This window comes from Crocodylus siamensis, chromosome 1 (genome assembly GCF_052110815.1).
Source record: "Crocodylus siamensis isolate JL-2025a chromosome 1, ASM5211081v1, whole genome shotgun sequence".
NCBI lineage: Eukaryota > Metazoa > Chordata > Crocodylia > Crocodylidae > Crocodylus > Crocodylus siamensis.
The window spans coordinates 318,338,479-318,366,179 of record NC_143395.1 but is presented as its reverse complement, the minus strand read 5'-3'; the positions used below and the strand labels follow the sequence as shown (position 1 = coordinate 318,366,179).

Here is a 27,701-nt window from a genome sequence, read left to right as displayed (position 1 = left end):
GACCTCAAGGCAGTCATGCGTCGGTTTTCCTGGCTTCGGCAGCAAGGTTGCAGGGTTCAAGGCTGTAGTATGTTTGAAAGTAAGTCCTGGATTAGAGAGTAAAAATATTTTATACCGTGATTGTCTGGAGGGGTTGAGAAACTTTCCTCCCTCAGTCCCTAGAATCTGGGGAACTTCATGTGGGGTGTGTATTTCCATGTCTGCACCCATGACTATCTTCTGGGCTTCTTTAACAACTACTGCTGTGGCTGCCACAGCCCGAAGACAGGCTGGCCACCCGAGTGCAACTGGATCTAGAACCTTTGAGTAATATTTTACGGGTCTCCAGGTTGGGCCTGATGGCTGTGTCAGCACCCCTGATGCGACCCCTTGATTCTTATGAACATACAGTCGATATGGCTTTTTACTATTTGGGATGGCCAGGGCAGGGGGCTGGGTTAATGCTGACTTAAGCAGATCAAAGGCATGCTGCATTTCTTTATTCCATTTCCATTTAGTGAGACTCTCCTTAGTCAGGGAGTCATACAGTGGTCTAGCCTTCCCACCATAATCTGGTATCCGTAGTCGACAGAACCCAGTTAGCCCTAGGAATGCCCACAGCTCCTTGGGTGACTTAGGTGAGGTTAGACCTTGGATTTTCTGTATGTGATCTGCACTCAGGGCTCTGACTCCTTTTGAGAGCTTATATCTCAGAAATGTAACTTGAGGCTGACATATTTGGGCTTTCTCTCTAGAGACTTTATATCCTTTTTTCCCTAGAGTGTTTAGCAGTGACCTGGTGGCTTTCTCACAGAGTTGCAAGTTTGGGCTTGCAACTAGCAGGTCATCTACATACTGGAGGAGAGTCACTGCGGGGTGTGATCCCTTCCACTCCTCCAAGTCCTTCTGAAGGGCAAGTCTGAAAATATGGGGGGCTGCTATGAATCCTTGTGGAAGAATTGTCCACATGAGTTGGGCTTTATGGAAAGTATCTGGATCCTCCCGTTCAAAAGCAAACAATTTTTGACTCTCTCGGTGAAGGGGAATGGAGAAGAAAGCATCTTTCAAATTTAGCACTGAAAATATTTCAGCTTCCCCTGGTACTTGTGTCAAAATCATGTGTGGGTTGGGGACTACAGGATGGTCTGAAAGGACCTTCTTATTTACTGCTTGCAGGTCTTGGACCAGTCTGTATGAGACCCCATCTGCCTTCGGCACTCCAAGAATGGGGGTATTATATGGTGAGGACCCTTCCACTAGCCATCTGCACTTCTTGTATTTCTGTATTAACGGCTTGAGTCCAGCTCTGGCCGCTCGGCTGAGTGGATACTGCTTTACCCGAACGGGCCCCTCCCCATCCTTGAGTATGATTCTTACCGGGGAGACCGACTTAGCTCGTGCAGGGGTTCCATCAGCCCATACTGAAGGGTCTACTCTAGTCATGTGATCTTCAGAACTTACTACAGGGCGTTGGTCCTCCAGGAGAGCCATCTGATAGTTCAAGCTCTGCTTGACAGGTAGCTGGACCACCATCTGGTCGTCTCTGAAAAATATCTCAGCTTGCAATTTTGTGAGTAAGTCCCGCCCAAGTAGTGCTACCGGGCAACTTGGAGAATATACAAAGGAGTGCTTAAGCAAATGGTCCCCCACTTTGGTGAGAAGTGGCTTACAAACAGGGAGTCGGGATTGCGTTTCCTCAATCCCTTCCACAAGTACATGCTGTTCACTAGTTCTTGTACAGGGGTTTTTTTCTGGAATCATTGAAAATGTAGCCCCAGTATCCACCAAGGCTTCAAAGTTTTTGCCACTAACCCTAATGGTTACCATGGGATCTTCTCGGGCTCCAACCCGAAGGGTAGTGGTCTTAGATTCTCGTCCCCTTCATTCTGTGTCCTCACCCTTTTCTTCTGCCCGCATGAGGTGACCTCTTGGTTCACCCTCTCTCTTCTCCTTTAACTTTGGGCATTCCCTCTTCCAGTGTCCTTTCTCCCTGCAGTAAGCACAAATGTCTGCTCCCACTCTTTCTCCTATCCCTTTCTGCATCCCAGCCTTTCCAGGGTTACCTCTAGTTATAGCAGCTGCCAGCGCTGCCATCTGTCGCTGAGCCTTTTTATCCTCCTTGCGCTCCTGCATATGCTCACAATTCCCATATACCTTATATGCAATTTCCACCAGCTCTGAAATGGGTTTCCTAGCACCTCCCTCAGTTTTCTGTAACTTCTTACGAATATTAGTAGTGGATTGACCAATAAACATAAGATTTACCATGCGTTGATTATCTGAGGCTTCTGGATCTAGGTCTGAAAACCTGCGGAACGCCTCATACAGCCTCCCGAGGAAAGCTGAGGGATTCTCTTCTCTTCCCTGTCTCACTTCATACAATTTAGACAGATTAGTAACCCGAGGCACTGCCTTCCCCATTGCTTCCACTATAATCTCTAGATACCGTGCACTCAGCTCTCTTCCTTCTGCAGTATGATTATCCCATCTTGGTTCCTCAACAGGGCAGGTATCACGCAAAGTACGACCAGCAGCTCCCTCCGCTTCTACCCTGGCTGCTGCAATGCACTCTGCTGTCCCCAACACTAATCTCCTCTCCTCCGGGGTCAGGAGGGTTTGGAGCATTATCTGCACATCAGCCCAAGCGGGTCGATGGGTTTGCCCAATAGATCGAAACAGGTCCCTCATCTTTTCAGGGTCTTCATGAAAAGAGGGGCTCTGATTCTTTCAGTTAAATAAATCTGAAGTACTAAATGGGGTGTAGACAAAAGTTGCATTGCCCTCCTCTCCGATAACCGTTCGCATCGGGCAATTCAGCACCGGCCGTGATTCTACAGTCTTGCGCAAATAATAGCCCTTATTCGCTGATTCAGATGGGGCACTTGGCTGAGGCTCACACTCTGAATCATTAGGTATGCTTTGATACGCCGGTGGTGGTTTCCCTGAGGGAGGGAGCAGTGGTGCAGAGGGACTGGATCCCGAGGAGGTGTCTGATTCATCCTCGCTACCTGACAGGGTGACCGGAGAGCGGGTCCGATACTCAGCCAATTTAGAATTCCCCCCCTCATTAGACTCAGGGAGTACACGCGGTCCTCCTCAAGTCTTTCCTTTAACAACCATCATATGAGACTTTACTAAGCATTTCTTAATCCAAGGTGGCTGATTTTGAACTACCCACAACCAACAATCGATATAAGGAAATTGATTCCAATATCCGTTCTGCATAACTATTTCATGGATAGCTATCACTTCTTTTACTACAAAGGATCTTTTCGGGGTCCAGTGGACCCCAAATGTTGGCCACTCGAGTTGACAAAACTTAATTAAATCACCCTTTTCCTCTTCACTCCATAATCTGCCTGCTTTGCAAATTTACTGAAGTTTTGTAATATATAACTTAAAGGCGTATCCGAGTTTTCTACACGGGAGCGACCTGCACCCATATGCCCACAAAAGTGCATCCAACGCACACCAAATACCAAAAGATCCTAGTTACAGACGGTTCGCATATACCAGGCCGAAGATTTCCCAGTATTAAACCAAATTGAACGCGTCTTTGTTCCTCGATCCAGACCAAATTGGGCAAGGGAATTTATATACTCACTCAGATACCCCAGAGATCTCGATCAGAATGCTGGAATGTGTGTCTGGCGTCCTGAGAAACCAAAAATTTTGCACAGGAGCCTTTAATCTTTCGGGTACCCCGACTCACGTTTCAAACCCCCTGGGCAAGCCCAAAAAGGCGGCTCGGTGCGCACTCCCCGTGGTGGCAGAGACGATCTTGTCACTGAGCCCCGAGGTGATCCAGAGACGTCCCATCTGGGGTGCCAGATTGATGTATAAAGCGGTTCGTTTCTCTGGAGGCCACCAAAATCACAGACACACACTCATTAGATGGCACAAAAGGTGTATTTGCAAATAGGGTCAGAGCAGAGTCAAAAACTCAGATTACTCTGAACCCACCAAGGAATTTTGCAGGCAGTATTTATCTTTTTCCTCCTGGGTACGTGTGCAGAAACAGAAACTCTTATAGTTCGCTTCTGTTTTATACAAGCATACATGTGGTTACATCACTACATACATTGCATGTATAGTATAATTAACTACTTAAGTATGCAGGGCGGAGAGGTAAATATGCATTAGCTAATTAAGTATGCTCAGAGACTACTATAGGTCACCAAGAGTTCAAACCCCCCCCCCCCCCCCCCTTTCAAGGACACAGTCAGTTGAATTCCAGCTTCTGTAATCTGTATGAGAAAGGCTAGGGAGAAGCTGGGGGAGAGTCTGCGATTTAGTATAAGAAAAGCTGTGGCAAGGCTGGGAAAGGAACAAAGTCCTTGGCAGTGTTTCTTTCTTATCGGGTGCAAGATACAAGCTGTGTATTTCTAACAATACTGCATTTCTAACATGCCTGTAAACCCAGTCTTTCTCTGTCCAGGGAACCTGCCTCTGCTCCCGGGCCTACAGAGTTGTTTAACTAAATCCAGATCCTTTTAGGAGGCCTGCAGCCAGGAGCTCCTCACTTCATAGTTGCTGGGGAGAGACTGATTGTCCTGTGCAGCCTCTGGGCTTTTATAGTTCCTGCTTAAGCCCTCTTCTGGTCAGGTGAGTCCCTCATGAGCAGGGATCCTGTTTTTTTCTGATTAAAAAAAAAAAATCCCCAATTTTCAGATTGAAAAAAAGTAACCCAAAATCCATTTTTTTCTATGATTAACATGAAACACCATTGTATATGTATGTGTATTTATGTATGTATTTATTTATTTATTAGTGGCATTTCTTTTTGATCATGGAAAATGTGGATTTTGGGTTACTTTTTTTAATCTGAAAATTGGGGATTTTTTTCTTTATCGGAGAAAACCAGGATCCCTGCTCATGAGCTCCCCACTGCCACCTGCAAGCAGTCCAGTGCCCTGCTACAGGAACAGGCAATGTGACGCTGTATAGTGTTGTCCTAATGCAAAGTTGGCCTAGAAGAGTTTTAAGGATAGGACCCAGGTCTGAGCCCTCAGTCCACCCTACAAAATGTGTTGGACAGGGTTTTGGTAGGGGATATCAGTAATGAGTCACTCCTTGTGGCTGACACAGAGTCGTCTGAGTGATGCAGAGGAATCCTTGTAGGAGAATGCACCTTATACCCAGAAGCTATTTGTATTGTAGGAGCCTGACTGACTGGATAAGTTCAGCCTGGCCACTAGTCCCCTGAGCATATTGCTAGCCAGCCCATCACTCCCCACTCAGGCTTCCAGCAGCATGACCAGGGAGAACAAGAAGCATGATTGTATTTGCATAAACCCCTAAAATCAACTGACCTTACTCTTTTGTTGCTAGTCATGGATACTACCACCACAGTCTGATATAAGTAAATACATTTTTGCTTTCTGGTTCCCCTTTCCCCTAAATAGAGCCTCCTTCCATGTGTTCAGACTACGTTGACAGTAATTGACAAAAATGCTTCCTTATTTCCTGATACCCTCTCTGTTTGTTCTGATTGAGCCAACTACCTCTCCACAGGACTCATAAAGCCAGTGGCATGAAGTATGGAAAATGTGAAATTGAGGGCCCAGCAAAAAGCAGATACATGTATACTTTGTATAGGTCATAGCCAAGTGTGGGAGGGCTGCAGTAGAATGGAGGAATTTTCTGAAGCAGGACAAGTAGAAAGGCACATCTGTTACTGCAGAGCTAGCGGCAAAGGGGTTCAGTTGAACTTGGGACTGGAGGAAAGAAGTTTGATTTTAACAAGTGGAACCTGACTGTAAGGGAGAGAACAGTGGAACTAGAAATTCGGTGGCAGGTCATTGATGGAATGTATCAGATGTGTCTTATCCTCCTTTGGCATGCCACAGCAAATGCAGCAAGAAGATCTGTCAACAATAGTCCTGGAACTGCTGGAGAATTCTGCCTATCAGGACCAGGGCTAAGTACATACAGAGAGTCAAAAAGCCTAAGGCTGAATCGATTCAATCTAGACAACTTCCTCTAAGCTATGTAGATTGAACTGATAACAACTGCACTGACGTTCAGTTTTCAATTGGGAAAGGCAGGGGGAGGCCTGTACTGACCCAGGCCAGTAGGCAAGGGACTCTAAATCAGTGTTTCCCAACCAGTGTGCCACGGCACAAAAGTGTGCCGTCAGAAATGAACAGGTGTGCCATGGAATTTTGCCATGGCAGTGAACTACAATGAACTACAATAGGTATGAGGATGGGGAATGCAGGTGTGCTGCAGAAAATTTTTATTAATGTCAGTGCTTTGGGCTGGAAAAGGTTGGGAAACACTGCTCTGAAGCATGTCTGCCAGCCTGCTGGCCATTGCCAGCCCATCCAAATGTATCCCCAACCCCCTGATCTCCCCCCACAGGGGGTTAAGGAGTCCCTGTCAGAGTGCTGGCCTACCTTAGGGGAGCCTCCACTTAAGGGGCTTTCCCCCAGCCTGCATTCTCTAGCCTAGCCCTGGGGAGCTGAGGGGATTCTCCCCCCACTTTCCCCCTTCCCCCTTCTCAGCTGCTGACTGCTTCAGCCACTGCACAGGAGGGAGGAAGAAGGAGTCCTCCAGACCAGGTGCCTGCCCAAAGCAAGCTGCTCTGAGGTTCAGGAAGGGAAGAATTCCCTCAGTTTCCCGGGGCTGCCCCAGGCTGCGGGACCCTGGGCTGGTGTGGGGGAAGCCCCCCAGGGCAGGGGCTTACTCTCCATGCTGGGCTGCAGGGGCAGGTGCCCACCTGGGAAGACTTCTCCCTCCCTCCCTCCTGTGGCAGCTGCTGAAACAATCAGCAGCTGGGAAGGGGGAGGGAGGAAGAGCTGCCAAGGATCAAAAGGCCCCTGCTACAGAGGTTTTCTTTCCCCCCACATGCTGTGTAGAGCCTGGCTAGGGGAGTCTGGGGCATCTGTTCCCCTGCCACCCTCTGTCCCTATAAGCTGGCAGATGAAGGCAGGAAGCAGGCTAATGAGTAGTAGGGTGAGGCAGACCCTGTTCCATTGGAGCAAACAGCATAGCCCAGGGCTACAAAGCATCCTGGGATGCTGGGGGACTAAGTTAACTTGAACCAGGAAGGGATCTGGGACAGAAGTTCCATTAACTGGTTTGACCTAAATCAGTTAAGTCTGATACTACATCCAGCCAGGTTTATCTTAAACCAGTTTTGGCTATTTTGAAAGCGGTTTATATGCACTGAACTTCTGTTGTATTACAGGTTTAAACAAGTTTCTGGTCACTTATGTGTAACTTCTGTCCCTAGCCTTGGTGTTTGCCATCAGGCCTTCCATCCTCAGCTTTCTCCTGGCTGATAAGGCAAACACTTTGCTATGGGAAACTAGCTCATTTATTTCTGCTGACCCACATATTGGCCTGTTACTATGGCACTGCAACCCCCCAGGGTCCCAGCAGGGTGGGAGTAAAAAGTTCTCCGTCCCTCACAGAACTCTTAGTTCCTAGTAAGTTGCAAGTATCTCCCCTGCCCCCATTTGCAATGTTTGATTTTTTTTTTGGTGAGTTTGCACTTCTTGGGGGTTTTTTTTATAAACTACAAATAAAGTCTGTTTTTTCTTATTTAAAAGGAAATGGTGTTCTCCTGTCATTCAAGCAACTGTTAATTGTAATGATCATAAGCCCACTCACATTAAATAAGTTCATCTTAGTTAGCATGCTAGGCATTCATAGACTGTAACCTATAACACAAAGGTATGATATCTAAAATTCATGAATGCATAGAAAATGTGCAAGGTTGACCTGTGTATGGTCATTCACTAAAAATGCAAAGTGCTTTACAGTCATGTTTCAGAAAGCTTGCACACCTAGGGTCCTAAATGGCCAATGAGTCTGAGTAAGTCTGGGTGTCCATCAACCCTGTATACTAAGAAGTGAAGGTACAAAATGCTTAAAATCCGGGAAAATATGTGAAGCACTCATAGCAAACCTCACAGATCCGGGCCGTATTTTGCCCACCCCTGCATTAGAGGATAAGTGGGATTCTCAGGGATAAAAGGAAGGATACTTACATTGTTAAGATTGGTGCCATTTGCTTGCTGCACTGGGAAACTGCTTTTTTTCATTAGTGGAAAAAGCAAGTGAGGGTTCCAGAAAATTGTTAGCATTATGAAAGTTTCCAGCCCAGACTCTGCTGATGTTAGTGAACCTGCTATGGTAGTTGATGAGGCCTTGGAGCATAACTTATGTTTATGAACTCTGCAGCTTAGTGTGGGAGAGAAAGAATGGGAATCTGATTTCTATTCATTGCACCAATGCAATTAGAGAATGCTGTGCATGCAGAGCCATTAGTAACTTCCTGAGTATTGGCAAATGATGGCAACAGAACCTTTTTAATGGCAGTATACTTGGTTACTGCATCCCTAGTGGTTGAGACATCCATTCTCAAACAGTTTACAACTAACAGGGCGGTGTTATGCCAGACATTAATGGGAACTTGCTCTTGAATGGACAAAGGGGTTCTCATGCTGATTTGCTGCATCTCTGTCTCACCACAGATCTCTGGTAACACGTGCTTGGGCAGTCTGAATTTCTGTAGGTGCTGTTGATACCCCAAGGTCTATAGCAGAATCCTCTCCTACCAGCTTTTTCTTGGGCCCAAAACAGTGATAACCGGAAGTGAAGCACTCCAAGAGAAGTCCATTCTGGAGCATCTTCTCAGTCTCATTGTTCTCTGGAATTATGGGAGCCCTATCATGATTTAGTATCTTTGTGGATCATCAATAATGGGGCTGCTCCCTTCAGGGTCAAACTGAGCTTTTTCTTTACATCCTGGATTTTCACATGCCTAAAAAACATTGCACTCTCTTTTCTTTGTACATTAACTATAATGCTATTTCTGACTTCACTGTCTAGTAGAGGAAGGTAGTTAGCTGTGTTAATGTGAGGTCAGGCAGAAAGCAGGGATGTTAGACCTTTGAGGCTAACTCATTCAGAAAGGCATAAACTTTTGAAGGTAACAACCTACATTGGTAGATGCTATGAGTCATATAAGGTGCTACCCTACCTTACCCTCTTTCTTCACTATCTAGTGGAAGATGCTGGGTCCTAGATATGCTTATTTATTTAATTACCTCACTATAACAAATCCATGTTTTTAACAATCCAAAAAGCAGGAACTTATTTTTTATTATGCTGCAGCAAATTGACTAACAATACTGTATTATAATAAACACACACTTTTACTAGGCTTTTCATAGTGTCCCCTGGCAGTTTGTTGTACTGAGGTTGTTCTGTAGCATTCTTTATAGAGTTGTAAGGCCACTGGTTTAGATTTGTTTGTGGTTTTAATTTTCAGCCTTTAGCTCCCTTGATTTTTTTCTCTTCTGATGACCTGGAGGCCAAAATACATGATTAGCAGTAAAGGATGTTACTGCTAATTGGTAGGTTTATAGGGTGAAAAGAATGACACTTCATAGCAGCAGCAGTAGTTTTCTAAGGAGTTGTCATTGAAGACTTGATTAGAAATCCACATGCTACCAAAAGTCAAAGAAATGCACCTTCTCTTTCCAGATGATCTATCTTGCATTTTCAGTAAATTTATAAATTCATAGACATTAGGGCTGGAAGGGACCTTGGAAGATCATCGAGTCCAGCCTCCTGCCCCAGGGGCAGGAAGTCAGCAGGGATCATAGGATCCCAGCAAGATAAACATCCAGATGTCTTTTGAAGGCATTCAAAGTAGGTGCTTGAACCATCTCTGGCGGCAGTCTATTTCAAACCTTGGGGGCTCAGACAGTAAAGAAGTTCTTCCTTATATCGAGCCTGAAACAGTCATGGAGGAGTTTGTGACCGTTTGATCTTGTCATCCCTTGGGGCACTCTGGTGAACAGATGTTCCCCCAGATGCTGGTAAGCACCCGTGATAAACTTATAGGTAGCCACCAGATCACCCCTGAGCCTGCATTTTTCCAGGCTGAAGAGTCCCATGGCTCTCAGTCTCTCATCAGAAGGTCTGCTTTCCTGACCTCTAAATGGTTGACCAAGAAGTATTTCTTTCTTCAAAGTTCACAAAGCAAGACAAGGAAGGAATCTTGTGAACAATTATGATATTTTAAGACTTTACAGACAACTGAGGTTACTGTTATTCATGTGACTTTCCCTGTGGGTGCCTGTCACATTTACCGGCTAGCTGCAACTGTGGTTTTTTTTTTTTGCTTAGTGACATACAGTATACAAAAATAACCAAATGCTTGTTTCCTCTATGGTAGGTTTAAAATATTTAAACTAAAGCCTAAGTGCACAGGTTACTACTCATGAAAATAAGTTTGTGTTTTATGCAGAGAATAAATGCAGTTCTAACTGTGGGTTTTTTAAATATCTTTCTATGGAACAGTTATTGGCAAAATACTCTTAACAAACACAGATTCAAAATAAAAAATGACTTTCCCCTGAGAATTTCAGCTCCCTCTCTGTACTACATGTTATAGTACCATAAAAGGAATGTGAAAGATTTTCTCTCAACAGATAAAATGATCAAAATTCAAAAGGCAGATACCAGACCTTTACAGAAATGTTTTAATCACAATGGAAGACCTTCTTTAATCATCAACCAGGTGAAGTTCTTACCATATTTTTAGTACAGTTATAGTTAACTGCAAATTCCACAGAGTTTTGGGAATTGATAGGGTGAGTTCTTTTAAAACTTACAAATTAAAGTACATATTTATATATTTAATTCACTGACATCCTGGTAACAGGTGGGTGTTATTGGAAATGGCTAAGGAATATATTTTACTGTGACCACTGGGGTTGTATAGGTTTAGTTTGTATCTTGGAATTTAATTGACTTTTAAGGATGTGAAGTTGACTTTTAAACTAAAAAAACCCTCTGTTTCCCTAAAGACCAGTTTCTGATGATCTTTTGCATACTATTTTTTACTATTTTACTCCTCTCTTCCCAAATTAAAATGAATGGTAGGGAAGGATGTGTTTCAGATGGGCTCATAATGGAAAAAGCTAGTACGAATTGATATTAATATGATAGGAAGTCAAATTTGTTATTCAGTAAATTACTTTAGTGGAATAATTTACATTTGAATATTGTGTCCTTGGAATCTCTGATGAAAGGTGAACAAGGGCTGAATTACTGGAAGGTTTTACCTTAAGCCAGTATAAATAGCCTGCAAGAGTATAGTCACTAGACTACAAGAAAGAACTCTTAAAGAAGAGGATGCTTATTTGTAAAAGTGATTTAAAATTGTGAAACTTGGTGAACAAACTTTTATTAGGGGTTTGCTTGATATGAAAATAATGTAGACGCATCAAAATAACTTGAAAACCATGAGTGCAGAGAGATAACATTTACCTGCAGATCAAAAGCTTAATCTGCTTTATGTGGTTTGCCAGAGTCATGGAGAAAGAGACAATATATTGAAAAATAAAAGTTTTTGCATCTTTATGGTGAAGACACTAGACTAATCTAGGAAAGATTTGGCAGGATTTCTAATACGATATTGTATACATTAACTTTTGTTCTTTTTTCCCACTGCTCTGTGTTATTACACTTGCCTGTAGGGTGTTATATTGTTTGGCATTGCAAACCATCATGAAAAGCTGGAATAAAAACAAAAGATCTTTTAAGAAGTCAAGAGCTTGCCAAACCTAGATTTCCTGGCCAAAAGTAGATGAAGAACAGAAGAGATCTTCATGTTTCAGTCAGGCTTCATGATGTATAGTGCAAGGAGCATCTAATGATGACATTTAGTGTTTGTGGGCAGAAGGTAGCCAGCCCATATTACTGTCTAATGGAAGCTTCTTGTATAACATCTACAAATGAACCATTATCCAGAGGTAATGACATGCCCCTTCCATATGAACGTAAGGAAAGAGTCCCCAGATTATTAATTCAGAGATGATTGACAGCTGAAAGAGTACTTTTAAATCCAGCTACACACCAGAATGCACACAATGAGAAAGATTGCTTCCAGTAGTACAGTATAATGAATAGCATAGTTCAGAGGTGTTGAACTCACCTGGTGCCCTGGGCTGGATCTGAACCACAGGGCTTCTCACAGGCTGTATCGGGCAGCCACTGTGACCATGGTGGTGGTGGCAGCAGCAAGTCCAGAGACAGCGGAGGGTGTCCAGCAGTAGTGGGTTTGGAGATGGTAAGGGGTCTGGCAGTAAAAGTGAAGGATGCTTGGGAAGGGGTCCAGCAACAGTAGCAGTGAGCCAAATTTGTTGCCAGTGGCTATGGCCAAAAGGGGCCAAATTCTGTGGCGACCATGCCCCTTTCAGTGGCCTCCTGATAGCCCAGCAGGCTGGATAGAACCTCCATGGCCTAGATTCAGCCTGTAGGTTTGCAACCTTTGGCATGGTCTAACATTTGATCTAAAAGAACCTCAAATTTTGGTCATCAGAAACTATTAGCAAGCTGACAGAAGTCCTGGTTATGTTTATAAACATCTTTACTGATGGCACCAATTGACTGATACTTGGAGGCAATGAAGATCACTGTCCTAACAGAAGTTTTTATATCAGATATCACTGTTACCTCCCTGAATAATATTTTCTAAAGAACATTTGGCCTCTTGTACATCTATATAAGTGTATGTGAATACTCTAATAAAGGGGTAGCCAACCAGTCATATGGGTAGCTTGTGTGGGTGGTATGTGACAGATCGGGGAAAGGACAGGCAGCACAGTGGCAGAATGGGCAGGGAGCAGACAGCAGAGCATCATATCAGACAGAGCACATGGAAGGAAACAGAAAGCAGAGCAGCAGCTTAGCACAGGACCAGGAGCAGAAAGCAGAGCAGCACATAGGGTAAGAGGTCTGAGTGGCACTTAGGGAGGGCATGAGACCAAGTTATGGCATCCCTATCAAAAAGGTTGTCCTCCACTGCCCTGCTAATGAGGCATTGCAAGTATTTTCACCCACATTTTGAAGTTTTGTTTCGTTGAAAGGCAGAGCTGGGTGCCTATGTTTATATACATTACAAAATTAAAATTAAGTCATCTTGAAAGAAAGCAAATGTCAAATGCATAGTTGGGTCTACAGGGGGCTAATAACAATGGGTGTAAGAAGATGATATGACGGGAAGAACCATGTTATTGATGGTAGTCAAAGCTATGTAGTGCATTGGAACAGACCGTATGCTTTGGGCTTCTCTTTCAAATTTTTGTCCAAAGGCACATGAAGAACCTCTTAGTTACATTTGGTACGTTTGGTATTTGGTGCTCTGTGGGCAATAAAGGACAGTATATGCTTCCCACTCCAGTTTCCTCTCAGTCTCAAGGACATTGGCCCTACAAGCGTCTGTACAGGACAGGTGTATACCCTGCATTTCATTTTGTTCCATCCTGAGGGCATACATGGTAGTGCGCACTGCACTGTTCCTACTCCTCAGTTTCAACTGTCTTGGCTCAGAAAGGCATTTCTGTAGTTGGCCTTGTTACACAGTAATTTTGGGAGCTCTTAACATCTGGATTGCCCACACATTAACACCTGAAACTAGTTTTAAACACTCCTTAGGCTGGTCAAGGTTACACCACTCCAAGGCAGGATTATTTCTGATCTGTATTAAAAAAAAATAAATTCTGATCTGTGTTGCCCTGCTTGTGTCATACCAAGGTGTAGCTGCTCTACGCCACACTGTAGTGTACACACTGCTCTCTTCCCCCGTCCCTTCCCTGTTTCCTGCCTCCCCCCCACTTGTGGCTACCTGTACTGTCTTATCCCAGGGGAGCAGGGAGGGAAGGGTTACCTTGACTGCCTGACAAGAATGCCTGGGACAGCCAGCACAGGCAGCTACAAGTAAGTGGAGAGGTGGGGCCTGGGGGTAGTGAGCACAGGCAGCCACAAGTAGGCTGGGGGACCTGGGAGAGCTCAGGGGCGGTGGGGGAGGCAGGGGATGGGGGAAGTCTGGAATGGGGGTGGAGGGATTCTTACCTTTCAGTTGTCTGGGTCCTTGCTGGCCTGAACATGTGATTGCTTTAAACTCAAGCTGGCACTAACACCAATCAGCATTTGAGCAGCTCAGTGTAATGTGTAACAAAGCCCCTAGACTCTGTCAGCTTCACCCCCCCCCCCACCCTTCACAGTCCTCTGGCTCTGGCTCTTCAGATCTAAAGTGCTCCCTGGATCTGACCTCCAAGATACAGGAGTTAAAGTTCAAGATGGTGACATTAGCCTCTGTTATCTCATCACTAGAATAAGGGATTTGTTTAGATTGCTTGCCCTTCTAGGAGATTATTTTCATATTGCCCTTGGTCCTTCTCACCTTTTGTGTTCTCACTGGCAATCCCTCAATATGAGGATTTTTTTTACCATGGTTCACTGATGGGCCTTGAGGTGACTCAAGAGTCCAATCCTAGATTCATAGATTGTAAGGCTGGAAGGGACATTGGAAAACTCAGATCATATGGGTGGCTCTTTGGACTCTCAAACTTGTCCACGATCCTTGATCCACAGAAGTTGCAGGTCTTTCTGCAGGGGAGAATAAGTTGCAGGCTGGGATTCCTTCCCTTTTCCTGTTTCTACTTTCTCTCTTCTCTGGTTCAAGGGCAAGATGTTTTACCTTGGAACAGGCTGCTGCTTGGTTGAAGTGGCAGTGCCATTTGAGTTGGTTGGCAGCCAGCTCCTCCAAACACTTGTTGCCAGCATCTGTTTTTTTTTTAAGGTATGGCTTTCGTGTGTCCTTGTAGCATTTCTTTTGGCTATTGCGAGATCTCAGGCCATTACTAAGCTGGGAGCCCTTCTGTGTAGGAGTCAAGGAATACTACTGTGTAGCAGGTTGGGGTCTCAGGGGTGGCTGTGATGCCTGCTGGTGGCTCTGCGACTGTGCTCTGCTGTGTGTCTAAAGCACTGTCCCTTCTTGCCTACCATGCCTTGATGTAAAGCTACCAATAATAATAGGGAGGCTGCCCAGGGACTTTCATGTGGCCGTGGTGCAACTGGATCCCCACTGGGGTTTCCAGGACTCTTGCTGGGCCTCTCTAGTTGACTCTGCCCTGCTGGGCATGTAAAGCCTTAGGGGCTAGATACATGGCTTCAATCCTTCCCTACACCACATCCCAAGTCTCACGGTTGTTACAATATCTTTGTTCCCTCCTGTTGGGGCTTTGGCCTCCTCGGCCTCTACCCTTTTACTCTGGCTAGGCCTTTTACCCCTGGCCCACTGTGTCAGACCTGGGCTTTGAGGCACTAGCTCTGGTTTGTTCCTTCTGGTCACTGGACCCCTGGCTCCTGTGTTGCTGTACCTGTCTTGGGCACTGGGCCCCTGGCCCCTGTCTGGTCATGGCCCTCTCGGGTGCTGGGCCCCTGGGCCCCTCTGTTTGGCTCTGTGGTCTTGCACTCCGCCCAATCTGTGCTCAACAGTCTCTTGAGCTTAAGCCTGCCTCTGGCAGGGCTCAAGGTGATCATGTGCTCTTCAGGGTCCAAGTCAACTCTTCAGGCATACCCTTATAGTTCCAACCCAAACCACCGATGTAAATACAACATAAGCCCCTGGGCTATAACAACAGCCCTCTGCCCCTTTAAGAGGGTAAACTTTCCCTCATCGCTCAGCTAGGATAGTCTCCTGGCCCTGGACTATATCTTAGTGAGCTTCCCTAACTTCACCGGGGATCCAAATGCAGCACCACAGGTTAGGTGAAGATATACGAAAAGCCCAAGCCTGAATTGATTCAGTCTTTTCAGGTTAGTTTAACCTGCATGGATTGAACCATTTGCAAGTGAATAGACATTCACTTTTGATTCCAGAAATGCAGCCACCTGCAGTGGCTCAGGCTGGAAACTAGAGGGAGGGCAGGGGTGCTAGAGTGAGCCCTTGGCTACAGAGAAGCTGTGGTAAAGGTAGAGCATGGCTGTGCCCCAGTGGGCTGAGTATGGGGAGGGGTTTAAACCTCCACGCTGGCCTGCAAGAACCCCAGCTGGGGTGCGCCTGGAGGGGGAAGGGAGAAACAGCCCCTGCCAGGTATTTCCTACCCCCACCCTTGCCGCTGGAGTGGCAGGGGGCATGGTCAGCCTGGTAGTAGCCTCAAGCAAATGTGGGAGGGAGAGGGTTTAATTCTCCCCTCCCTTCCCTGTCCCGCTGGCACAGATGCAAGCCAGGGTCTGCCTGGCCAGGGAGGAACAGCATATGTCAGGGTCTGCTCCGCCTCTTTGCTGCTGCAGTGGCAGGGGCAGGGGCATGGCCAGATGTCGTCCCAGCATGTCCCTCTGAGGTGAATGGGGCAGGCATAGGGTTTATTCCCCACTCTGTCCTCTCTCACCCCAGGGGACCACAGCCAGGATCTGCCAGCCCCAGCCTCTGCAGCTCTCCCCTGGCCAGGCAGACCCTGCTACCGGGAAAAGGCTTGCCAGCAGCAGACAGGGCTGAGGCTGCACTTGGGGCAGGCAGATGCTGGGTGCGGGAGCTACGGGGTGGTCTACAGCTACTCCAAAATTCCCCATAGCCCATGCTGTAGCTTCCCCTTCCAGCACTGCTGCTGCCCACCCTGGCCTAGTCCCCCAACCTTGAAGAGGCCGGTACAGCCCATGCACAGATCCTGGGGGCACATCCCTCCATGCCTTCCCTGGAGGTGTGCGCAGCCCCTCCCTTGGCTCTGTCCCATGCCCCGCCCCACCCCAGCTGGGCAGTGCCTTCCCCTGCTCCAACCTCACTCCCTCTCTCACTATGGGGGCTTCACTCTGCACCCCCCATGCCCCTTCTCTCCCCAAAACCCCTTCCCCTGACAGACTTACCAGCTGGATGCTGCTTTTTAAGCTGCTGGACTACATTTTTGGCTGCATGTGTGCTGCAGCTGCATGCATGCACATGGTATTTATCGATGACAGTGTCAGCTATGCTGGCCAAAAAAAGCCGATTGCCGATAATGTCAAGTTTCCTTTTATCGGTGCCAATCTGGTATGGACTGATATATTGATGCAGCTCTAATTGAGGTTGTACAAACTCATTGGGAATGTGCATTTGGACAACGCATCTGGAAGAACTCCAGTTACTCATAAGTAACTTCTTTCTTTCATTCCTTAAAGCTGATTTTTACAACTCTTCTTGTGCCTACCTAAATGGATCATGCTGTGCTACCCTTCCACCTATAACACCAAATTCCTTTTCTAGCAAGTCACCTTTAATGCAGGTGTTGTAACTTGGGATACTGTCACACAAGATCTACCTTTTACATGCTAGTTGTTGTTCAGGTTAGTGTGTTAAGCTCCATTTTTCTCTATTGCTTGGTGCTTTGAAGGAGGTTGGCCATTTCTTTTGACATCTAAGGTTGAGGACAAGTCAAAGACCTGTAGACCTCATAGCAGAGGCGTAAGATTCTCTTTCTGATCCAGGGGGCAGGAATAGTGCTGATCACTGGAGGGAGTGAGGAGAGGGAATAGAGTGTTACCTCCTGGAGCTCTCAGGTGAGTGCCAGCTGCTGTTGCTACTGCTTGTCTCCTAGTGTCATTAGCTTGGGCTACTACTACCTATTTGCAAGTGGGTGGCAATTTGTAAGTGGGTAGGTCAGGCAGAAGCATCTCCTGATGCCCCATTCACCCCTCGTCCCTGGAGGAGGGCTGCACCTCCCATGGAAAAGCTTCTTGGGGTGGGAAGCCACCCTTCTCCCACTCCAGATGCCCTGGTAGGCATGGTGCTGCCCCTGCCCAGCTGTACCTGCTTTGGGAATGACTCCTGGGTGAAGGGGCCAAACCAATTTCCTCTCTTATTTGGCACCTGGGACTAGTGCCCCTTTCACCCCACTTCAGTTATTCTGGTGCCTTGAAGACTGTCACTAATCCACAAATTGACACGATTCAGACTAGGCGCTGCATGTGTTGGAAGGGAAGCGCTTGATTAAATATGTTGTGAAGTTGCATGCTTTTACTAGGAATAGAGGGACATGTAACTGTACAGGTGATTATAAACTGGAACAGGTAACCTAAGGAGATTGCTTATCATCAGGGATTCTGGTTTTCTCTGTTTAAAAATAGCAAATTCTCTGCTTTAAAACCCCCATAATCCACATTTTTCCATGATTAAAATGAAATGCCACTATATATATATAGGTATCAGTTGAAGACAATGTTTTGTTGATATTTACAATTTTAAAGAAATTTGGAAGCCTACCAGTGCCTCAGTCATTATAATAAAATAAATTCTAAATGCATATACATTTTGGTGTTTGCTTTTGGGGGTTTTATTGTGGAAAATCAGAACTGTCCCTGCCCCCTTGTCTCATCAGGATGCGGGTCCAGCTGTGGCTGTCCCTCCTCCATTGCTTTGTGGCACTGAACAGCCCTGATATGCCAGTGCCTTGCCCAGGCCATTGCCCCTCACTCCTTATCCACAGCCCTCTGCCCCGCTTCCCCCCCCCACCTTGCCAGAGGGGCCCCCCAGCTGCCAGGGCTATGGGGCCTGGGACCTGGGTGTGCAGCTCCCTCCCTCCTGCAAAACCTCCTGAGCTCTGCCTGCTGGCTGCAAGAGGCAGAATCTGCTGTGGCAGAGTGGAGCACAGAGCCTGGCTCCCCTTCCCCTGTGGATGGCACAACCACAGCAGAGCCTGTTGGGGGAGCAGAAGTGGGCTGCCCACTGCGGGCTCAGGCTCCCCTCCCTGCTGCCCTCCCACCAGGGCCTCCGTAGCCCAGCAGGTGGGACCCAAAGTGGCAGGGCAGAGCAGGGCTGGGGGGGAAGCTTGTTGCTGCCACTGGGATCTTCCTGCTGCCATGGTGAGGTGCTCCCTGCCCACCCAGCAGCAGCGTGGGGCACAACTCCATGCCCCCAGTTCTGCTGCTGCTGCATAGGCAGGTGGCACCTCATTATGGCAGCATGGGGCTCCCAGCTGTGGCAGTGAGCTTCCCTGCCCTGCTGTGCCCTTCCACATCAGGTCCCGCCTATCCGATTGCAGAGGCCCCCAGGGGGAGGGCAGCAGGGTGGAGAGCCCTCAGCCTACAACGGGCAGCACACCTCCGCCCCGTGCACAAATCTGTGGGGCACGTGCCCCCCCATGCCCTCTGGGAGCTAGGCCCTCCCTTGCCCCTACCCCCCAAATGAGCTACCAGTGGCTCCATGCTGCTTCCCACCCAGACCCTGCAACCGTGCATTCCAGCCCCAGGCCCCAACCCTGTGCACCACTCCAGCTGGGTGCAGCCCCAGCCCTTGCCCAACTCCCTCCCTCCCTCACTATGGGGGCCTCAATCCCCTTCCTCTCCCGCCTCTGCTATACTTACCTGCGGGAGCTGCTCTCTAGGCTGCCTGGCGATTATATGCGTGTGTATGTGTGTGCATGAACGTGATGCCCCCTGCCTGAGCACCCTCTTCCTACTCCCCCCAGCCTCTTGCAGGCTGGAGCTCTGCCAGCCTGCAGGGGGAAACCCACCCGTTCCTGTGTTTTTCTCCTCAAAATGAGAAATCAGAAGAGAGAACCTGGATCCCTGCTTATCATTAGAGACATTAAAATGCAGGTCTGATAAATGTTTGTCCAGGATGATTTAGATGGGGATAATCCTACCTTTAAACAAGGGTTTGATAATCTCCTGAAGACTCTCGCCAGCCCAATTTTCCTATGACTCTTTATGCTGTTAGGGGTATGTTATACCTCTCCCAGACCTAGGACAATGTAGGGTCACAAGCTGAAGGTTCCCATTCAAACAGAAGTCACTTTGGACAGTAAGATAGAGGTAGGGTTTGAAAAGTAGAAATGTCCCACACAAGAGCCTAAAGTATCTGGGATTTACAGTGGACCTTAAAAACTTGAACCTAAAGACTGTTTAAGATTTGTATGGAATCGGAGATGGGGACCTTCATGTAGGCGTTTATTGCTTTGAGTAGACCTGCATATTTTTGTACTTGCTAAAGTAAGGAGTGCTTGGTTTCTTGGACCCCTTACAGACCTTGTACATCTGTTTGCTTTTGCTGCTTTGTATTTCTAAATAGATTGGAGCCTTGAGAGTGGGCTTGTTTAAGTTATTGGGGGGGTTGGAGTAGCTGTCTTGGTGGGGAGGGGGCTAGCTGGACTTTGAGGTCCCATTTCTGTGAAGACAGTACAAAGAGCCAGTGCCCAGGAAGTGAGTCGGAGGCCAAGGAAGGTACTCAGAACAAGAAAGTTAAGAACATGCAGGCCCAATTGTGATGACCCAAATGTGACTCCTGCTGAGTTCCAGGACTGTGGGAAGCATGCATAGAATGGGATGATTGTTTTAGACCCACAACTCTTGTTTTAATATGTTTCAAACAGCTTATTTGGCCTAGGGAGAGTATTAAGCATCCAGCTGCCATTTATACCTACAAAAAGTTTCCCTCACGGAGCACCTATGTTTTCTCTCTTATCTCTGTCATTTATCAAGGGATGTCCTGAAGTCCAGTCAAAAAACAAGCTAGTTCTAGTGATGTTTTAGTCTTCATCTACTTGTTTTATTCAGTTGCTAAGTCTGAGAAGGTTTTTGTTCTTTTTTTTTTTTTTTTAAAGATAAAGCACCTCTGTCAAAGAGTCTCTTATTAGTTCCCAGTGGCCTGTCGATTCTGTTGACTCTGCTCTTCCAACATTATCAGAAGTTCTTCGTGTATAATCTACAAGCTGTAAAAGAGGATTTTCAGGTAAGTGTCAGTTTATCTGCAACTCTCCATTCTAATACTCGCAGTTTTCTTTGCCTGTTGTCTTGATCCAACTCTTTAATCTCCAACATCTCGTAGGCTAGTGGTTCTCAACCTTTTGAGACTCAAGACACCTCTTGAGACACAAGGCAGTCCTTGGAAAATGACAGCTTTCACTCATTTTTTACTATGGAAAAAGAGCAATTATTCTGTTGCAAAGAACTCAGACTACAACAAGCCAGAATATTTTTCACACTGAATTCCTATTTGAAATCTCTGGGTTTATCTTATGAATCATGTATGTTGTTTGCATGCCTGACTGTTAATATTGTATGGCATTCCATAACCCCCTTAAAAGGGTCTTGTGGCAACCTGAATCACTGTCCTAAGCATTAGATCCTGCAAGGTATTGGTTTCTTTAATTAAAGAACCTTCTACTGTCAGTGTTAAGTGACAATATATTTTTTTGAAACCGCACTGTCTGTTCAGAAGAGAAGAGTTAACAAGTGGCTTTGTTACTATCTTCCTTAGTATTTTAGGCTTGAACATTTTAATAGCTTGAAGATCTGGGCCTTAGGTTATTTCTATACCATTTCCAAGCTGAGTCTGAGACAGCCACAGAGACAACGCCTAACCTACTTGCTTCTGCTCAGCACAGACAAAAGCCTGAAAATTATGCAGTATAATCAGTTAAGAGTGGCCCGGCACAGTGTGATGAGGAAAATACTCAGGGCTGTTCAAAGTTGCGCCTAGAATAATTTCAGTTTTGTGGCATGTACTAAGTGGGCAGTTCACGCTTCTCAGAACAGGGGCAGTGTAGAACAACTTTTTTTGTCTTTAAGTCCGAAAAGGTAAATTAAAGAGTCAGAAAAGTTTGGCTTTTAACTGACTATTTTTGCTAGGTAAAGAATATATTTGTGTATTTGTTTTGTATTGTGTACTTACAAGATATTTTCTGCTTGTATTTCTTTGTTTATATTTTTAAAGTTAGAAATAAACTGTAATTTTCTCTTTTCTTGCTGGAAGTTTGGCAAAGGTCTGAGAGTCTCAGAATAGTGAAAAAGCATGAAGTTGCAACTTCTTTCTCCCTTGCCATTAGCTTTCACTGTGGACATGAGGGGAAGCTGACAATATTCCATTGACTATTACTGACTCCATATGTTCATTTGTGAGGGGGTGCGGATTTCATTTTAATAGTTCAGATTACATTTTGATGTACTGTTAGCATTTATCATTTTCAGATATCTTGCTAACATTAATTTCTTTCTTTTGCTGAATTCCTGATATTTTTGGTATATCAAAATGTAGAAACAGACTGGAAAAGCAAATAAGGAAAAAAGTGTTTGAGGAAATGCACATTTTTCAGTATTATTAATCATTTTCTTTTTTTCAAGTTATCCTTAAGAGGATCCTATAATCCCTTAATTTGCTTTATAATGTTGAAAAATACTTAGCAATAGCAAGTCATGTTGGAAGCAGTAATCCTTTCTTCATTAGCAACACTACTATATACAAGTATCTCAGGAAAGCCTATTAGGGAATAATTTAGGGAGTTTATATATATGTATTTCTTAATTCTGTTTAATCCTAGGAAATTGGTGTAGTGTTGCTCAGTCATCTGTCCCTGCAGGCCACATGAGTGGTGTGGGGTCAGTCCCTAGTAGAGGTACACTGATATATCACTCCATATTGGATCGGCACCGATAAAAGGAAAATTGATGTTATCACCAATTGGCTTTTTTTGGCCAGTGTAGCCAATTAATGTCACAATAAATGCCTCATGCACACAGCTGTAACATGCAGGTGGCTAGGAATGCAGCCTGGTAGTTTGGAGTGCAGGGTCTGGCTAGTAAGTCTGTGGTGGGGGAGGGGCATAGAGGAGGGAAGGGGCTTGGGTGGATGCAGATTGAGGCCCCCATGTTGATGGATGGTGTGGGGCTGGGGCAGAGGCAGGGCAGGCACTGCCCAGCCGGGGTGGTATGGGGCACAGGACGGAGCTGCAGGCAGCTCATCTGGGGCTCGTGGGGTGGTGATGGGGCATCACCCAGCTGCTGCGCACACCCCAGGGGGAGGCATGGGGGCATGTGCTCCCTGGATTTGTGCATGGGGCAAGGGCATGTGGTCTTGGGGCTGTGTCAGTTTCTTGGCAAGGGGGCTGGGCTGGGGCTGGGCAGGGTGGTTAGCAGTGGTGCTGGGAGGGGGGGCTACGGGGTGGGCTATGGGCACCCTAAAATTCACTGTAGCTCCTCCCTCCCAGTGTCACTGCCACTCACCCCGAACAAAGCCCCAGCCCTGCACCCCTGCCGGGAAAAGGCTGGCACAGCACCTGGCCCCAAGACCACATCAGGCAGCCCACCCTTGCTTCACACACAAATTCAGGGGTCCCATGCCCCCCATGCCTCCCCCAGGGTGCATGGAGTGGTGGAAGCCGCACACCCCTCCCCCACCCCCACGCTCCCTGGACAAGCCACCTGCAGCTCAGTCTTATGCCCCATCCTGGCTGGGCAGCACCTGCCTCTGCCCCACCCCAGTCCAACTCTATCCTTCACCAAGGGGTTCTCAATCTGCACCCCCACCCATGTTGTTCCCAATGCCATTCCCCTTCTCCTCCACAAACTTACTGGCAGGATGTTGCTCTCCAAGCTGCCGGGCTGCATATTGGCTTTTGGATTGATATGGCTGATATGGCTGGTTAATAATTGGCCACCGGTATTGGCCAAAAAAATCTTTATTGGTGCACCCTTAGTCCCTAGGTGCAGTTACACCATGTGCCAGCCTGGTCCCACACTTCTGGATCCCATTTGTGCTGGTCCAACCCTCATATCCAGATTCCACCACACCTGTAGCAACCCCACATGTTGGCATAATGTAATACACAGGGCAACATCATCTAGCCAGTGGGGTTCAGGGGTCCAGAAATTTAGCGGTAAGGGTGTGACAACACTGCCAGCACTCTCCCATTGCCACGTTTCCAGATCTCATGGGTCTAATGACACAGCTCTGTGGGCTGAATGGCCATAGTTGAGCATCACTGATTTAGTGTCTATACACGTTGTTAAGACTATTCTGCATGCTTCTCAGACCAGGGACAATGGTAGGTTGTTCAGCCTTGATGAATCTCTCAATAAATGCCTTTGTCATGGGCATCTCCCCAGATGAATGGCATTTATTGTTTTGTCTAGATATTTCTGATTTTTCTGATAGCTAAAGTGAAAAGAGATTGCGTCTTGGAACCCCTACAAAATCCTTGTGTCTGTTTGCTTCAATTATTGCATCTCTCTGAAGTGGTGAATTGTAAACACAGTGTGCCCACAGGTTGGAGTTTTAGGTATACTTAAATTATTGGGTTATCTTGGGGAGTCAGCACTGGCCTTGGAGGCTTAAAATAGTTTCCCTGTTAGGTACCCTTCCATAAAAGTTAGGATACTCAGTTATTGCGCCAGAAAAGCTTGGGTCAATAGATTGCAGTCAGTACTTTTGGCCCTGAGAAGCTTGAAGTTCACAGGCCAAGTGTTGGGACCCGAATATAGCAGTGTAGTTGTATGTCCAACAGATAGAACTTTACTAGGGTTGTTTAACAATTAATATTTGCAAACATTAAGTAAATGTTGTCTGACATGTATGGCACTTAAAAAAATAAAGTTTACTGGAAAATATTTTTATTTTTAAACAAGATTTACTAAAATATACTACTGAATTGTGACCAACTGTTACAGAAAAAAATGGACCACTTTATTTACTAAGGCTGTTCTCATTAAATATTTCCTCTTTTGTAATATGCTTTATCTGAATACACATCCCTGGAAGAACTTCCATTGGGAATGAGAATTAAAGATCCTGGTGCTTTTTTTAAATCTTCTAGATTTGGAGACTTGTATGTGGAAGAACGGTATGTCTTGATCTAAAAGACACATTCTGCAGCAGCTTGCTCATTTACAGCTTTAGAATATTTGAAAGAAGATATGGCAGCAGAAAATTTTCAGTAAGTTACATTTATATATTTTTCAATACAGTAATTGCTAATCACATTAAAATCTTCTGTCTCAGATGTATTGCATTTACTTGAATATAAGACTATCGTGATTGTAAGATAACTCGCCCAATCATTAGATTCTGTAGATGAAAAATGTATACGTTTGCTATAATTTTCCAAGCATAGAATCTAATTCTGCACTGGAGGTTTGTTTTGGATTTGTTGACCTCCTACTGCTACAACAGGGAAAACCAATCTGGGGGTTCAGGAAGCACCTTTGCCCTCTGCACCCCCCACCCCCCTCAAACGTCTTCCTGTGTCAGTCCAGTCACTGGCCTGCCCAGCTGACTCACCTGCTATGCCTTTGATGGTCCTGGTCCCTCATAGACCTTCAGACCACCCAATTCAGGCCCTACTGTACAATAGGGCAGTAGGCCTACTGTCCCACACCCTGGGCTGACTCTGTCCCCTGGCCTTTTCTGGCCTCAGGCAGCCCAAACTCAGCCTATGGCCCACTCGGATGTCTGTTGACATGCCTGTATCCCAAACCTACCCCCTTAATGGCGTAACCCACCAGGGCATGGGGGCTGAGGCTTTCTGGTGCACCATCCTTGCATTTCACTGGAAGGGCACAGGTGTGGCATTTCCTGGGGGCAGCCCTGCCACACCTTCAAGCCCCGACAGGATGTAGGTTTCAGGTCTTACCCAGGACCAGGAACCTCCTCCTTCCCTATAGTTTCTATCCTACCTGCAGTTTTAGGAACTGCAGGCTGAATCATGTTGCTCTTCTGGCTCCCTAGGTGTAACTGGCAGCTCTGCTCCTAGGGCTTGGGTTTATACTAAGGTGGCCCAGCCCTCCTCCAATCCACTGGCCCCCTTCTGTCATGTGACTATTTAATTAGGCCAGACTGCTCCTGCTGGTTACTCAGAGCCTGCCTGAAACCCTATAAAGTGGCAGACACAACCTGTGCTCTGCCACATTTCTCTCTGCAGGCTCATCCCTCCTCCTTACTATTACAGGCCCTGCTCTCCCTGAGGAACAAATTTGAAAAAAACTTAACCTTGAATAAACATAGCAATTTGCATATAGTATCCATAGACTTAGTTCACCCAGAAATTATGCATTTTACCTTTTTTGAAACTGCTGCAAGTTTTAGCACAGGTATTCTATAAACACACTTGTAAGTAGCAGTTTAGCATCTACTTATATAGAGAACAAACTATGTATAATATTAGTCCAAAGCCAAAAGACTCATGATTTACCATGTACTTCATTGATTAGGCCCCATCAGAGTCAACAGCGTTTCAAGGCATGGTGACCCCACAGCTCAGCACTGCGCAGCATGTGTCTGTACTCCAGATACCTCCCACAAAGGACCCATGTGCTGATTAGCTCCCCACTCATAACTGGAACTGGGTGTTCCTGTCATGAGTCCTAGGACCATCCAGAAATGTGTCTGCAGATGAGGGGCAGGGCAGCCTGGTCTGACTTCACCTCATGGAGGACGGGGCCCCACTGATTATATGTGCCAGACTGCGTGAGGGGCAAAAGGGATTCTGAGTGAACTGCTTGGTGCCCTGTTTTGTAATGTTTGTCAGATGTTTAAGGCCGGTGAAGAAACAGCAATAACTGGAAATGGGGGAAAAAACCCCCGCAGCTAAGCTGTGCATGTAAAGAGGAAGTTGAGATGTAAAGAGTTGGTGCTGAAGGGGACTGTGCTCAGTGTCTTACCATATGTCATATTCAGATGGGTTACACGAACCTATCTTTGTGGTAGGTTCCCATCAGTATGTTTGCCCCATATGGGCTATGTACTTCGCAGTCATGCTCAGTGTCAGCTGGATTTAATCAACTTCGTAGTTGGTTTCCACTACTGAGTACATGCTGCATTTAGCATCAGTACAAAGATAGATGATGTATTTAATGCCGTTTCCTTGTATACAAGTGTAAGATGAGTGGTTTCCTCACAGTGTTGATGAGGGGGAACTTATCTTTTTATATTTGAGTTGATGGAAGGGGGTGAGGAACCTTGTCTTTATATTTGAGTAAATATGGTATTGCAGTTTTTATTGGTGCACTCTCTGCTGAAAAATGCTTTTTACAATTGCATGCTGTTTTTAAAAATAGTGTTAATGTTAAGATATATTCTTAATTGGAGATTTAGTTACATGAATCAGATTTAAAATTCCTGTTTAGCATTATAAGATCAAGACGAGGGTTGGGAATTTGACTGGTCAAATAAAGTCTGGTCAATTGACTAGTCAACTATCAGTCAAAATTTGTTAAAAACAGACAAACAACAACCCCACCCCCCAATCCACAAATTTTTCATTAAGCTATGTGTTAAAAAACAATAAAAATCATATTTCTATCTAGAAAATTACAAAAAGAGGTAGTGTTGGGTTTTTTTTTGTAAAACTGCTGTAAACTTTGGTTAAAAATATGCAATCAATTGTCCAGTTAATTGACTGGCTTACAAACCCTACTCACCTACTCAAGACCATTTAAATTTTGTATTTAATAAACAAGGGTTCTGTCAACACGTTTTAGTGGGCCCATGGAATTGAATTTTATTTACCAATCTAATTCTTTTTCATTGCTTAATATCAAAAGTCTAGTCTGATATTAATGTATGTTTGTCTTTAATTGAAGACCTGAAATGGACTTTTTGGCATATTTAGATATGAGATCCATATGTTTAATGGAAATAACACCATGAATACTGTTGAACTAAATCTAATTATGTAAACCAATCTGTGTTTGGGACCCATTTTATTTTTTTATTTTTCAGTCCTTTTTACTGGGCTCCTGGATGCTTTCAGCTTTGTTTGATCTTCTTCTTGTAGAAGTTGTGCAGTATGTCTTTGGCATCACTATCAGCAGCTTGCCCTCTGGATTGTAAGTAGCTCTTAATGGGCTTGTTTATTTCTAAAAATTTTAAATTTGCTTTCAAGAGATTAAGTATTACAGATTTAAGGAATGACTTCCTAATGAAACCTTTCAAATACAGTTAAGCCTTTTTAAAGTGCAGTGTAAATGTTCTTGGACCAAACACTATTTTTATAACAATTATTTTCCAAGTATGATGCTACTACTTATGTATAGTAGTACTTTCGATATTATTTTTCCATGGTTACTTTGAATTCTGCCACACTCTTTCGAAAGGAGTTGCACTGCAATATATAGCTAAATATTGGCATCTTTTCTACCTAGTACAGTATTCCCACATGATTTTATTA

At 45.5% G+C, this 27,701-nt stretch overlaps 1 protein-coding gene across 2 annotated transcripts in view; it reads left to right on the top strand.

Annotated features, from left to right (window-relative positions):
• The window catches only part of UBAC2 (UBA domain containing 2), a 194,220-nt gene that overhangs the window by 23,158 nt on the left and 143,361 nt on the right, over nucleotides 1-27,701 (top strand). For both annotated transcript variants that reach the window (XM_090022971.1, XM_090022961.1), the window contains exons 2-4: nucleotides 20,364-20,491; nucleotides 24,351-24,470; nucleotides 27,254-27,360. In XM_090022971.1, the coding sequence (XP_089879097.1) occupies nucleotides 20,364-20,491; nucleotides 24,351-24,470; nucleotides 27,254-27,360 (355 nt within the window). The remainder of the gene's footprint in view (nucleotides 1-20,363; nucleotides 20,492-24,350; nucleotides 24,471-27,253; nucleotides 27,361-27,701) is intronic.